This window comes from Mercenaria mercenaria, chromosome 9 (assembly GCF_021730395.1).
Source record: "Mercenaria mercenaria strain notata chromosome 9, MADL_Memer_1, whole genome shotgun sequence".
Taxonomy (NCBI): domain Eukaryota; kingdom Metazoa; phylum Mollusca; class Bivalvia; order Venerida; family Veneridae; genus Mercenaria; species Mercenaria mercenaria.
Window position 1 is genome coordinate 63,516,422 of NC_069369.1, and position 15,984 is coordinate 63,532,405.

A 15,984-nucleotide genomic window follows, 5' to 3' on the forward strand; every position below is an offset into this window, starting at 1 on the left:
CTAGTTTGCTAGCTGCTCTTAAATTAACCTTAGTGCGCAAGCAACACTTTTGAATGAGCTTTTATTTTGCCCAGTGTACACAGAACGGGGGATAAGCACTGCGCCAAATATTTCACTACAGTATACTTAGGAAAACTATTAAAATGTTTCCCTTAGCATTGGTAAAAATGCATGCTACGGTAAGCAAAATAAATGGATTTACTTATACATGTATTTCATTTAATCTGAAGTCAGAGATACTTTAATTTGTAATTTACTTTATAAACCTACACATTTCTTTGAGAATACCGTAAGTGTTCGTCCAATGTGATTTAGGGTAGTTAATAAATTAGTCCTTATAATGTACCTTAATCAAGCAACAATTCTACCTTTATAAAGCTTTTTGTTTTTCGTCGTATAAAATAATTTGTTTACGCAATAGATACTTTAACTGTTTAACTTCTTGTAATTTGACATAATTGTTATAAGTAACGCATCAGTGCTTGCATATTTATAAGTATTTCAATATGGCGGCACAAGGGCGAACAACACGTTCTTCTTCCGTATTTCAAGGGTCGACAGAAGATTATGATTACAACTGTGACGCTTGTTTGACCAGTGATCAACAAGTGGAAGCTTATGGATATTGTTTTGATTGCAAGGATTATTTGTGCATAACTTGTTACAAATCACATGGAAAAAACAGGGCGTCTAGACACCATAAACTGCTGGATAATATTGATAATATACCAGCAAACGCTTCTACGTTACCAGAAGATACTTGTGTAGACAAATGCTCTGTGCATGCTAACGAAATAATTAAGTTTTTCTGTGTTGAACATTCAATCCTTGGATGCAGCGATTGTGTGACACTGGAACACAGAACTTGTACCATTGACTACATACCTGAAAAATGTCAAGGAATTGAAGATACTACCGAGTACAGCGTTACAATACAGAAACTATCGAACTTGCTTGAACAAAGTAATGCCGTAAAGGCCAAGGCTACTGATAAGATATGTGAACTAGAACAAACTCAGACCAATGTTGTGGATGACATAAACAGGTTTCAGAAAGAACTAAATGAACATATAGATGAACTTAAGAAACAAAGTATACACGAATCGGAGCGGGTGAAGAAATTAAAGGAAAATGATATTCGAAATGTTATTGATACATGTGACGAATTAACTTCAAATATCAGACAAATCCAGTCTAGTTTGAAACATACCACAGCTGCAAAACTGGATTGCCAGACATATGTGTCAGTAAAACGAGGCGAAAACCTAGTAACTTCTCAAGACATTAAAGTGCTTGAAAAAGCTCTAGAGAAAATCGGTACCAAGTTTATGTTTGAGCGCAACACAGACATAGCGAGCAGTTTATGTCAGACTGGGTTTGGCAAGCTATCAGGTAAAATATTACGTTTCATTAAAAGTCGGTACTCTAACTTATAACTACAGTAATGCAGACATAGCAATAAAGAAAAATACTGTGTAAACCCCCATTTAACAACATCCTTTGAAGGCACCGTATGCAACGAAGCAAAATGTTATAAGAAAAGACCATTCCAGGACTTCGTAATCTTAAGACCTAACTCGAACTGATATTTTTGTTCTATCATTGCAAGCAAAAAGCGATGAAAATGAAATATATTTTAAACTTCTTTGATGCAACAAAACTAAAAGACTCAACAGTTTGACTTATAAATTCACGAGAACAGTTTTATACACCGGAAATTAGAAGCCCGTAAAGTAACGAGATTGTCTGTGAATATTTAAAAAAAAATGGACTTCGTAAATTTACGAACACACCTAAATTTAATAACCAGTCATTATGTACATAAATTGCCCATTTCTACACTTCGTACTAAATAAAATAAATGAAAATAATGAATAATAATTATCTATCATTACAAACATTTGAAAAAAAAAACTTGACTTCGTAAATGTACGAACATAACTTAATCGGACAACAAGATTTCTTGTTACATCAAAACACCATAACCAGACTTCATAACTGGATAAATATAGTCGCTAAAATATTTTTAGCTACATTTAGCTTGTGCCTTTTCAATAATTGTAAAAACATACAGAACAATGTATCATATATATTCATTAACGTAAATCATTATTATTATTACTATTATTCAAGATTTATGCACAATTAAATGCACATGTACACAGTGGTTTACAGAATACATTGCAAAAAATACAATTAGAAATTAAACAAAAACAAAAATTATTTTTAACACATTAACCAAACATGAATTTAAAACGTACAAACCAAACCAAAACAAAACAAACATATTTACATATTTTGTAAACACTAATTAACCTAAATAATGCTATACTTTTCATGACTGTACCGAAAACTCAAACAATATATCCGAATCATGTTTTGATTTGATATATTCACCAAATTTTACTTATAACCAAACATGAATTTAAAACGTACAAACCAAACCAAAACAAAACAAACATATTTACATATTTTGTAAACACTAATTAACCTAAACAATGCTATACTTTTCATGACTGTACCGAAAACTCAAACAATATATCCGAATCATGTTTTGATTTGATATATTCACCAAATTTTACTTATAACCAAACATGAATTTAAAACGTACAAACCAAACCAAAACAAAACAAGCATATTTACATATTTTTTAAAAACACTAATTAACCTAAATAATGCTATACTTTTCATGACTGTACCGAAAACTCAAACAATATATCCGAATCATGTTTTGATTTGATATATTCACCAAATTTTACTTATAACCAAAACATGGAAATTACAGTAGCTTGTACATTTTTAATCCCTTTTAGGATCTGCTGCCCCAGTAGTACCAGTTAGAACATTACACAGAGCAGCGGATAGTTGTCCATCTGCAACCCTGGCACGAGCTTATGGTATTCACGGGCCACATCAAGCGCGAGTTCAGGTAAACAGGGATAGTTGCTGGTTTAAATATTTTAGCTGTTATATTTTCAAACAGTTGTTTGGCAGATTATGAAGTTAAACATTTCGTATAACGCTTGATAGAATGTCCTGTAGATTAGTTTCTGATATAGTATATCACGAAAGGGTATAAAGCTATTCATACATTTTATATATTGACACACTAAAAAGTAATATAACTCATAAAATGGAATAAAATGGTTTACGCATCATATATTCATGACAAGGTTTTAAAATAGGGGATATCCAAACATACCAATTGCTGCATTGTATACGGAATTCATAGAATAGGAAAAGTGGGAACTCCACAGGTCGCCACAGCTCGAGGGAACCGTATCACAGAATTGTGAAATCTGTATTTAAATTTTTTAAAAAAAGTTCATAAAACTGAAACATCATTTTCTCAAAACAATGTGATACAGTTCCCACTAACAAAGAATAATGTGTAATATACATTTGAATTTTTGCGTGTAGAGGGTTACCCATCAGTATACGCCTTGTCAGAGAGCAAAACTGTATAGATATATATACTTCCTTAATATAACAAAAGAGATACAAACCTTTGAAGGTTTTAGCGTATAAAATTCGTAAGTTGTATTCTCAGCTTACAGGTAATTTTATTCTTACATAACACGCTTCATACTTAAATTCATTTATTTGTAACATGACAAAATTTACGTTTCAATGACAACAGCTCTTTTTTTTTTACTATAGATTTTAGCTCGATTGTACGAACTGTATTAGAGAGCTATCCGATGCACATTGTTTAAAGTTTTAAAGCCCTTTCATTCTGTGACTGGATTTTCAGAACTGCAAATATTTACTGTTATATTTAGCTTTACATGTGTACTGAATTATCGTCTGACATAGATAAATCACACAACTTTAGTTGATTTTTATTTTGAATGTTTCCAGTCAGACCCTTTGAGTACGGAAGAGTGGTACCATGGCGAGATCGACCGATTTGACGCTGACAAGAGATTGACTGCTGTTGGACAGGTATAGTGTTGTATACTCTCTCTGAATTCAAAGAATTCAAAAATAATAAATACTAAATGTGTTATAATTTTCTGTAAATGATTGCAAGGAAATCAAGCACTAATCTTATTGAATACAGATAATACAGATTAAGACAAATAGAAAACGGGTAACCGTTTTGTTCCCAAACATGTTACATTTTGTATAATCATCTTCAATTGCCGATGTAAGGGCTTCAAATTCATTTGAAGATATATCAAATTTTTGTAATTTAGTAATTGATGATTTTTGTAATTTAGTAATTGATGATGGGTAAGAAATTAATTTCCTCCAGAAAGCTTTTTCTTGCCTTACACGAGGGAAAGATAAGGTTATCTAGTTAGGAGATCACTTTACCTTTACCGTAGGGAAGAAATAAGCTACACGTTATAATTTGACGTCGTATTATTATGTATGGACGATTCTTAATTTATTGTAAGTATTGCAATAACATCAAAGTTAGGCAAAAGAACTGATCTAACATGACTGCCTGAATAAAACAGGCGTTTTCCAACTCGAGAAAAAGCGTGGATAAAATACCTCGCTAGCTCCCGGTTTTCCATTCCAAGCTGCCTCTTGAGTTTCAGAAAACCCTGTCTTATACAGGCAGTCATATAAGATCCTTATCATCCTCTGCTCTGTGTTCAGTTTTCTTTTAAATTTAGAGACTTAAAAGAGCTTTCCGGAAAGGTGTATATTAATATAGTTCGTAAAAATACTAGTTATGACAGTTTCTTAAACTGAACCACATTTTGTATTTATGTATATTTTCTATGTGTAATATATTACTGTGCTTGTTGTCTTTGCCATATTTCTTGCTTCATTTTGTAAATGGCCAAAGGCAAATTGTTTTTTTGCTGATTATGCCAATAGGCTTGAAACTTGAAACTTGAATATACTTTTTAAATTTGATAAAAAGAGCTACAGACCTTTTCAAATTATATCATATGACGGAACCCTATTGGCTTCTTCAAGAAATAAAATGCAAACCAGTGATGTACCAGCAATCCCTGTTACAGGGATCTTCGAGTTCCATTAATCCCCGGAATGTTTTTGATAACTTGTTGACAAACATATTCAAGTTTTAAGATATTAGGAAGCCCAGTTTTATTAGGACGTCAGGATTGGTATACAACTTGACCAGCTGGGGGGGGGGGGGGGGGGGAGCATGTTTTAGATTTTACCGAAACGTTTTAGCATGTAGTTATTGCTGTGTCTAAAATAGCAGAAAATGTATCAATTTGAAAATGTTTTTATACCTTGTAGCAGAAAGGTCAATTTAGTTGGCAGAAAGATGTGTATTTGGAGTTGGATATTCAACATCTAGTAACGTTCTTATACCAAGCCAGCTCTGAGTAGGGTATTCAAATGATCTAAGGTTAATATCCAGCCAGAGATACATGCAGCGCTAACTCTGTGTTGGGTATTCACGACTCATAAGAACAAACACATAATACAAAACCGGGATGGAATAACAAGGCAGCTCTGAGTTGGATATTCAAATGATGTAATACCAATATCCAGCCAGAGGAGAATACACAGCTAGTTCTGAGTTGGGTATTCACGGTACATAAGAAAAATGCATTCATAGCTGGGATCAAAAATTCCCACCGACCTCTGAGTAGGGTATTCAAATAATCCAAGACGAATATCCAGCAAGAGATGAAGACGCGGCTATCTCTGTGTTGAGTATTCACGGCACAAAAGAAAAATGAATTCATTGCCGTGATCGAATACCCAGCCAGCTCTAGGATGGATAGTCAAATGATATAAGACGAATATCCAGGCAGAGGTGAATACACAGCTAGTTCTGAGTTGGGTATTCACGGTACATAAGAAAAATGCATTCATAGCTGGGATTGAAACCTCAGTCAACCCGGAATTCGGTATTCAGATGATCTTAGACGAATATCCAGCCAAAGGTGAATACATTCAAAGATAGATCTGAGTTGGGTATTCACAGCACATAAGAAAAGTGAATACACAGCCGGGATCGAATACCAAGCAAACTCTGAGTTGGGCATTCATCTTATCCATGAGGCGAATACACAGATAGCTATGAGTTGAGAATTCACGGCATATAAGGTAAAATGAATTCATTGCCGCGACGGAATCCCCTGCCAGTCCGTAACTTGGTATTCAAATGATCTAAGTCGAAAATCCACTCTGAAGTATAAACATAAAGCTACCTCTGAGTTGGGTATTCACGGCACACAAGAAAAATGAATACTAGTACCCGGCCGGGATAAAATACCTAGCCAGCTCGGTGTAGAGTTTTCAGATGAAATAAGAACATCAAGCCAGAGGTATATACACAGCATGCTCTGAGTTTGGTATTCACAGCACATAAGAAGAGTGAATAAACAGCTGTGATCGAATACCCAGCAAGCCCGTAGTTGGGTATTCAAGTAATCCATGACGAATATCAAGCCAGAGGTGAATACACAGCTAGCTGTGAATTGGATATTCAAATCTTTTCAGACGAATATTCAGCCAGAGGTGAATACATTATCTAGCTCTGATTTTGGTGTTCACGGCTTATAAGAAAAATAATTCAAAGCCAGGATCGAATCTCCAGCCAGCTCTGACTTGGGTATTTAGATAATCTAAGACGAATATCCGGCCTGAAGTTAAAATATACGGCACATACGAAAAATGAATACACAGCCGGGATCGAATACCCAGCCAGCTCTGAGTTGGGTATTCAAATGTTTTAAGACGAATATCCAGCCAGAGGTGAATACACAGCTATCTCTGAGTTGGTCATTCATGACACATACATGTAATAAATATTAATACACAGTCAGTATTGAATCCCCAGCCAGCTCTGAATTCGGTATTCAAATGATATAAGGCGAATATCCAGCTAGCTAGAGGTGAACACACAGGTAGCTCTAAGTTGGGTATTCACGGCAAATAAGGAAAATGAATATATAACCAGGATCGAATACCCATCAAGCTTTGAGTTAGGTATTCAAATAATTTATAACAAATGTTCAGACAGAGATGAACACACAGCTCATGGTTGGGTATTCACGACACATAAGAAGAATGAATTCAAAGCAGAGATCGAATACCCAGCCAGTTCTAAGTTGGGTATTCAAATGAGCTAAGACGAATAACTTGACAGAGGTGAATACACAACGGGTTGTGAGTTGGGTATTCACGGAACATAAAAAGTACACAGCCAGAATTGAACCACTAAGCCAGGTCTGAGTTGGTATTAACATGATTTAAGAAGAATATCAGCCAGAGGTAGATATATAGCTGGCTCTGAATTGGGTATTCATGTCATATAAGAAAAATGAGTTTAAAGTCAAGATCGAATACACTGCCAGCCCTAAGTTAGGTATTCGAATGATATAAGACGAATATCAAGCCTGAGATGAATACTGAGGTAGTTCTGAATTGGATATTCACAAAACACCAGGACAATAAATTCACAGCAGCCGTGATAGAGTGCCCAGCCGACTCTGTGTTGGTTATTCAAATGATCAAAGACGAATATCGGGGTAGAGGTGAATACACAGCTAGCTGAGTTCGGTATTTATTCAAGGCACATAAGAAAAATGAATACAAGCCGTTATCGAATTCGCAGCCAGCTTTGAGTTGGGTATTCAAATGATGTAGGACGAGTATAGAACCAGAGGTGGATATAAACCTAGCTTTGAGTTGAATATTCACGGCACATAAGAAAAATGAATACACAGCAGGGATCGAATACCCGGCCAGCTCTGAGTTTGATAATCGAATGACAGTAGATTAGTCTACACTGTATACGCATTTTTCCATGTGCCATATGCTTGTGCTGTTCCGGGTGACCTTAGTAACGACTGAAAGACACCTGCTCCATCTATCATCCAAATGACAGCAAGTTAGCATAATGTCTTTTATCAAGGGATTTCGTAAGACAAAGGGCATTTTCGGCACCACCTTCTGAAAATCTGCGAGTGTTCATTAAAGTATCACAGACAAGCACAAATGGAATGGAACCTGTTGGTGATGAATACTAGACGAATTACGCATTTGGCATCGCCTCTTGAAAGTGTGCGAATGTTCCTGTAAATGTCGCAGAAATGACCAAATGGAATGAAACCTATAGAGGATGTCTATGGGAGGAAGAAATAGTTTGAATCCGCCTTCTGAATGTTTGCGAGTTTTTCTGCATGTGTAACAGACCTGTGCAAATGGATTGGAACCGGCTGGTTATTTCTACGGGAGGAAGAACTCGTTCGGCACCGTCTCCTTTAAGATTGCGAGTGCTTTTTAAAATGTCCCAAACCAGTGTAAATGAATTTGAACCTGTTCGGGATGTCTATGGAAGGAATAACTCATTTGGCACAGCCTCCTGAAAATATTTTTTCTGCGACATTTTCAGGAACTCACGCTGACTTTCAGGAGATGATACAAAACAGTTCTTCGCCTATAGATCTTCGTAATGAATTTCAGTTCACTTTTTATGGTCTACGACACGTTTAGCAACTACCGCAGACTTTCAGAAGAAAGTGCAAAACAAGTTATTCATCCTAAAAACATACCCAATAGGTTCTAATCTATTTGAACTTGCCTGCAACACTTTCAGGAACAATCACAAACTTTCAAAGAAAGTGCCAAACCAGTTCTTTCTTCTATAGATATCCCACCAAATGGGTTCCAATTTATTTGCACTGACCTCTGACACTTTCAGGAACACTCGGAGACTTACAGGAGACGGTGCCAAACTAATTCTTCCTCACATATACATTTCTAACAGGTTCCAATTCATTTGCACCGGTCTGTGACATTTTCGGGAACACTCGCGATTCAGTAGTCTGTGCCAAGCTTATTCCTCTTCCCATGGACATAAACAATAGGCTTCATTCCATTTCAGCTAGTCTGCGACATTGCAGGGATACACGCTAACTTTCAGGAGGTGGTCTCAAACGAAATTTCCTTTAGTATCCATCACCAACAGGTCAAATCCATTTTCACTGTTCTGCGACACTTACAGAAATACGCGCTGAATTTTAGAAGGTGGTGTCAAACAAGTTCTTCCTCCAGTAGACATCGCAAGCAGGTTCCAGTCTATTTGCACTAGTCTGCGATACTTTAAGGAATACTTGCAGACTTTAAGGAGGCCGTGCCGAATTTAATGAAAGGCATTATGCTAATTATGCTGTCAACTGAGGAATAGAATTATGTGTCTTTCAGTCCTAGCATATTGACCCCTCTTGAAATTGCTTGAATTTGAAGGTCATCAAGTTCACCAGGAAAAACACGAGCACGTGGAACATACAGTGTAGACTATACTGCTATCATTTAAATACCAAACTTAAAGTTGGCTGGGATTTCGATCCCAGCTATAAATTCATTTTTCTTTTGTGCCGGAATACCCATCTCAGAGCTACCTGTGTATTCTTTTCCGGCTGAATACTCGTATTAGATTAATACACTGTTTTGTATTTGAATACCTAACACAGGGCTGGTCTGGGTATTCGATCACGGTTATGAATTCATTTTTTATGTGCCGTGAGTTCCCAACTCAGAGCTAATTGTGCATTTACTTCTGACTGGATATTCGTCTTAAAATATTTGAATACCAAACTCAGAGCTGGCTTGCTATTCGATCTCGGCAATAAGTTAATTGTTCGTATGTGCCATGAACACCACACTGAGAGCTAGCTGTGTATTATCCTCTGTTTGGATATTCGTTTTAGATCATTTCAATATCCAACTTGGAGCTGGCTTGATAATCGATTCCGACAGTGTTGTCATTTGTCTGGTGTTGGTTCAATACCCAATTCAGACTTAGCTGTGTATTCACGTCTGGCGTGACATTCGTCTTAGATCATTTGTATATCCAAACTCAGAGCTGGCGGGGATTTGATCCCGGCTGTGCATTCATTTTTCGTACGTGTCGTGAGTTCCAAACTATCTGGATAATCTTCTTTGCTTATTTGTATCTCAGAGCTGGCTGGGTACCCACTTGTTATCTATTTGCGTATTCATCTCTGCCTGAATATTTGTCTTACATCATTCTAATACCCAACTAAGTGTGTATTCGATACCAGCTATAAATTCAATTTTCTTATATGCCGTGAAAACCCATCTCAGAGCTACCTGTGTGTTCACAACTGGTTGGGTATTTGTCTTTTTTCATTTAGTATTCGATACCGGTTATGAATTCATTTTTCTTGAACTATGAATACATAACTCAACTCAAAGCTAGCTGTGTATTCACCTCTGGCTCGATATTCATCTTAGATAATTTGAAGTTCCAACTCTGAATAGAAGTCCCGCAGATGTCTGTTGACGACTATATTTGTGAATTTAGATTCTCATGTTAGTTTCAATGTTGCACGACAAACCCGTTTTCCCTGATCTTGATTTACAGGACGGGACATTCTTGGTACGTAAGAGTATTCATGGAGATAAAAGCCAGCCGTACTCTCTCGCTGTTCTTTACAGTGGTCATATATACAACATCAAGATAAGGAAAACGCATGACGGGAAGATGGTCCTCGGGGAAGACAGGGAGGGTATCCGGAATCATGTAAGTGACATGCTACTCTGAATTTTTTGTACCGCTAGTAAGGAATTATTGTTCATTGACCTTAAACTAATTGTAAAAATTTCTATCGAATATCTTATGTGACTTGTCGTTTAGATAGTTACTAGCTTTTTCAGGAGTCTTTTTAGAATGCATATGTCTTTAAAAAGGATTAACAAATTTATAAATCATTGCTACAAGATTGTAAGTTTATAACATAAGTCATATTAAATGAAATACAATGATATGTTGTAGAAAAACAACCCTGTAAGAGGAATACTATTTCGGAAACATCTAATTTTTCTTAAACACATTTCGTATTTCACATTGTTTCTGTTGTGTTACATTTACTATTATACGTCTTTTTTCACAATTTCTTCCTGTATTCACAGAAATTTGAAGGCGTACCAGAATTAATTTGCTTCTACAAGAACAACCATGTTGTATTGGCAAATGCAATGGATGGAAAACAATATGATACAACGCTGAATCAACACGCCGTAAACACTAAAAGCACCAGCTGATGTTTCAATTCCTACCTTCCGTGAATCCATTTATTGTCCTAATCATCGTCTGAATCATTAGTTACATTAAAATACATTATATCACAGGTGTTTGAAGCTCTATCAATGAAATATATGAGCAGGTTAGATCTCTTGAACAGATCGTTATAGATCTATATTAGGTGGGTGGGATATGGTAATGCATATATTTATTGACAGAGCTTCAAGCGCCTGTGGTTATATTTAGCACAATAAAGTATAGTATTAAACTACGGTGGTTGATTTCGTACATTTTGTGGTGTCGCGTTAGCGTACCATCGTTATGCCGCGTGCGCCATCGCGCCATTATGAATTTTTGAAAGATTTGTGCGTCGTTTTTGCGCGCATCCCAACTCAACAAAAACTAACTTACAATGTGACATACCGTGATACAGAACGCGACCCAAAGAAACATTTAATTTCTTGGCGGCAAACTTGCCATTCACAAAGACTTTGTTTTGTGTATTGTTGCGGGCGACAAAACGAAACAATATGTTTCGTTAAGTCAAGCTGGTGTGCACGCAATCATGCAGCAAACTTCGTTGTGTCGTCCTGACGTGCGCCAACGTGAGAAAGCGAAACAATTGATTTCGTCTTTGTTAAAACGAGATCTTTGTTAATGGCGCGCACGTCAATTCGAAGGAACGAAACATTTCATTTTGTTTTAGCGTGTGACAACCCGAAATTGTTGCCGATGGCATACGCACCCTCATGGAATAAAATGTTTTGTTCTGTTGCGTTCTATGTTTTGCTATGTCGCGTTCTTAGTATCGTTTTTTCTCGAGTTAGCATGCGTGCAAAAACGACACAAAAGTCTTTCAAAATTCCGTCATTGTGCTTTGGCGCACGCGCAAAGGACGACACAACGAAATGTGTCCCATTAATCGGCGTTATACACCAATGCGACATAACGAAATGTCCTAAAGCACTTTACATATTAAGCGGGTTTACTGAGTTTGCTCCATGTACTTCATATCTTTTCAGTGTTGTTTTACATTGAATTTTAGATTTTGCTTTACATTTATAAATTTGCATAGCGTTTAGAATTTGTTTCACATGTATACATTTTATATCGTTTACAAGTTGCTTCACATTTATAATTTTCTTACTGTTTAGATGTTGATTCACATTCATTCTTTTCATATCGTTTATAGATGGCTTCACATTTATAAATTTCCATATCGTTTAGATTTTTATTTTACTTTAAAGTTTGTAATTTCCTTACCATTAAGATATTTGCTTACATATATATTTTTCATATCGTTTAGATATTGCTTCACGTTTAAAGATTTTTATATTGCAATGTATATGTTTAGCCATCTCCTTTTGGTAAGTATTAATAATACCATGCTGATAAAAATGAACTAAACTTATACTGTAATATCCGAGACCTATGTGGAAGGGAATGAAACCTGAAAATTGAGTGGCACATAAATACATGCTTAATGATGCAGATCATTTCGAATAGAAGTAAAGCCATACTGCATGGCCAGACCGCTACCACTAGCGGGCAGAAATTCCGTGTGCAAGCATATATAAGTTAACGCAAAACAACACGATATCACCAATGGCTAACATAGCACTTAGTCTAGCGTTATGTGGCTTCGTGTGACCTTATTCGAGAGGTAAAAAATAAAGTTGTGAAATATAATTACTTCAAGAAATAAGACAATCCTGGATGTAACATTTGGAATAGTTACTCCTTTGTTTTACCAGTTTACAAGCGTAGCACGGAAACTTCCACCCATTGCATCAGGCATAAACTAGATTTCATATATGTACAGTAGTTACGTACAATGTAACTGTTGGAGATATACTGTTACAGATTTTTGTATTGGATTTTAACTGCTTCTAATTGCTTTTCTATCTACTCGAAATACGTCAGCATACATTTAGGTTGCATTTTCTTTAAGATCAAATAATTCCAAACTGAGTAATATTCGCGTCGAGCATATGTGATTCATTATAAACATATTGTATTACATATTATAATGGCAATTAAAATTTATTTTAAAGTAATATTATTAAGGTAGTGGACCCGCATAAACAATCGACAATTTCTTTGTGATTACGTATTTTCGAAAATATTCCGGCATTTTTCGGTCATAATATAACATTTTATTCTAACAACAATAACTTGAGAATGCAGAATCGTAAACTGGGAAAACGTTATTGAATGTAATTACGGGCCCACTACCTTAACATATAATTGCTATTGTTTATGATAGTATTTGTTTGTTTGTTTTGTTTTGGGTTTAACGCCGTTTTTCAACAGTATTTCAGTCATGTAACGGTGGGCAGTTAGCCTAACCAGTGTTCCTGGATTCTGCACCAGTACAAACCTGTTCTCCGCAGGTAACTGCCAACTTCCCCACATGAATTATCAGAGATGGATGACTAATGATTTCAGACACAATGTGTTTTATTAAATCGTCAAGGAGAACATACGCCCCGCCCGGGGATCGAACTCGCGACCTTGCGACCCGTAGACTAACGCTCTCCCTACTGCGCTAAGCGGGCGGGCGTTTGTTATTATAATATCATCCATTTACAAACATCAATATAAAATATACATCCAATACCATTAAATGATGTAAACGGTTATCCTTTTCCAGAATAAAAGATAATTCTATTACTGACTAATGTAATTATAAAACTGACACTAAAAGTTCAGTAACATGTTAAACCACCATGATTATAGTACCAATGTTAACTCTTCAGCGAGTATCTCTGCAACTACATAATAGTTAATAGATATTTCTTACAGGCTAATAGCGCCCAAATCTGAAAGCTTTTATATGGTGGCAAACAATACTTAAGTACATTAGCTGAGATCATATCCGTTGAGGGGATGACCTAACTGGAGCTCACAATTAGATTTAATTTTTAACTCATGTGCTGAGTAATATTTACGTATCCAATTTAGAAATTTGATTATCATGGAATTGAAAGTCAAATAATATTATCTTACACACACGACTCAGAACCCATTTTTAGATTCTTAAAGATTTTTATCCCAAAAGTATTATACTAAAGATCCCGTCTTCTTTTCCAACTTTCATCTTTTCTCTGATGAGGGGACTGTTCTCATGGATCAACTCCTACAAATAACAGCAGGAAACCGGCCATAGCGATGAAACAAATGCCAAATATTGAAATTCGTTTACGAATACACATCTTATATAAACGGTTTAAGCATGTATGATTATTCATATAATAGAATCTGCTGCTCGTCCGACCTCACAACGTAGCTAAATACAACGCCTCTTATGGGAATAAGAGAACAACAGATCCTTCTTGTCCAACAGAATAATGGCCATATTAAACTTTAACCTCTACCGCTTACTTCATACTTTGAAGTTTATCTAAAGACTTGTCATTCTGTTTTCTAGTACCATTTTCAGGTAATTTGATTTTCTTATTATTGAATATATTGTAAATAACTCATCCCCTTACCACTTAGATATAAACCTAATCTACGAGTATAAATCTGACTATGTCATTCACTTGAGAAAATATCCAGATATTCCCTGCACAATATTCTTTTTGCTTTATGTATTACTAATTTTTGTAGGACTAGATATCTAATTACCACATGAGTTTAAATCGATTGCAATTATCCAATGTAAACGATATTGCAAGTTGCTACGGACATGGATCGCGTTCAAACCTGAGCATATTGATCGAAAGAAACGGGTAAAATATTTTTTTTTTATTTAAGAAATAATAAGTTCCCAAACGTGGTAAATCGTAGAATAACCCGAGTTTTGAGTTCTTATGGGATAAACCACGTTTGGAAACTTAATATTTCTTAAGTAAATAGCTGCCATCATCATTGTTTATGAAATTGTCTTCAAAAATATCTTCATTAAAATCATTTGCAACAGTTTGCAGAAATTTATTAAGCTCCTGATATGAAGAGCTGTTCTTTTCAGTAATTTCATGTAGAAATCTCCATACTGTGGCCCCATTGTTGAGGGACTGCATCAGATATTGATGAACATGCCCATCAAATCTTTGATTTATTACTCTCCAGTCCCCAGATTCCAGACGAATGCCCCTTCCCTCAACAGATTCGACATTGTTTACGAAGTTGTTGTTGTTGTTTAAGAAAAAACAGCCGAAATTGTTGTTGTTGTACGCCGGTTTTACTACGATTCCCACGGTAGTATTTTACAAATATCACGTGACTTTCATTCATAAATTTTTACACGCAATGTATAAATGGAATAGCCAAGACACGGTGCGCGCGCAGCACAGCACGCGAGTGGCATACTGCAAGATAAGATTTTGCTCTACATGTATGTAGGTTATTCGCTGGTCGTGTTAGAATAAAAGGTCATTTGATATAAGGTGATTAATGTAAGATGGCTTTTAATTATCGGATATGCTAAATATGAGGGATTTTGACATTGTTTTATTAACATGATCTGCTTTCGGTTTCACATACTAGGTTTTTCTGGACTTACCAGGTCAGTGTTCGTTAAAATAAAGATCGTACCGCTTTTTCTGTTCTGAAATAGTTTAATAGTTATTTTATTAATCTTTATATAAAGAAGTTCGTTAATCTATGTGCAGTTTACAAATGAAATTACAATAATCGACTATGTAAACTGATATTGGAATTTACCCGAAAAAAAACCATCCGAGAATCAGTATGTTTTGGAACGGAAGACGTTCAGCACTGTATCGATCTATCTATGTGTATCATGCAAATGGCATGTGTGTTCATGTTTTCATGATGTTAACCAGTTTGTAAAAATACAAATAATGAACTTTAAAGTAGGTATATTGGATATTTCGGAATACAACTGGATTGTTAAGTTTAACCATATTTTATTATTTATATATACATGTATATAAAAATGACTCTGGGATATAATAGCTCGTTTAAGATTTATCTGATGCGTTTTAAATGAACTAGCAGCCGAAAAATAATTGCAGTTTGAA

General features: G+C 35.6%; 2 protein-coding genes across 8 annotated transcripts in view; both read left to right on the forward strand.

Annotated features, from left to right (window-relative positions):
- Window positions 1-368: 368 nt before the first annotated feature.
- On the forward strand, window positions 369-14,215 carry LOC123546254 (E3 ubiquitin-protein ligase TRIM71-like). 2 transcript variants are annotated; one of them, XM_053551554.1, is made up of 5 exons: window positions 369-1,392; window positions 2,814-2,929; window positions 3,862-3,945; window positions 10,337-10,532; window positions 10,885-11,025. In XM_053551554.1, the coding sequence occupies exons 1-4, from the start codon at window positions 507-509 to the stop codon at window positions 10,514-10,516; spliced, it is 1,266 nt and encodes a 421-aa protein (XP_053407529.1). In that variant the 5' UTR covers window positions 369-506; the 3' UTR covers window positions 10,517-10,532; window positions 10,885-11,025. The 2 variants fall into 2 exon arrangements, with proteins under 2 accessions (XP_053407529.1, XP_053407528.1); XM_053551553.1 differs by having other exon boundaries at window positions 375-1,392; window positions 10,337-10,495; window positions 10,885-14,215.
- A 427-nt stretch (window positions 14,216-14,642) lies between these two features.
- LOC123548045 (protein mono-ADP-ribosyltransferase PARP14-like) overlaps window positions 14,643-15,984 on the forward strand; it is a 29,284-nt gene continuing 27,942 nt past the window's right edge. For 2 of the 6 annotated variants that reach the window (XM_053551555.1, XM_053551560.1), the window contains exon 1: window positions 15,265-15,387. The gene's annotated coding sequence lies outside the window, so the exon portion shown is untranslated. Of the gene's footprint in view, window positions 14,731-15,264; window positions 15,507-15,984 lie in introns of those variants that run through there. The other 4 variants (XM_053551557.1, XM_053551558.1, XM_053551559.1 and 1 more) reach the window with 4 other exon arrangements.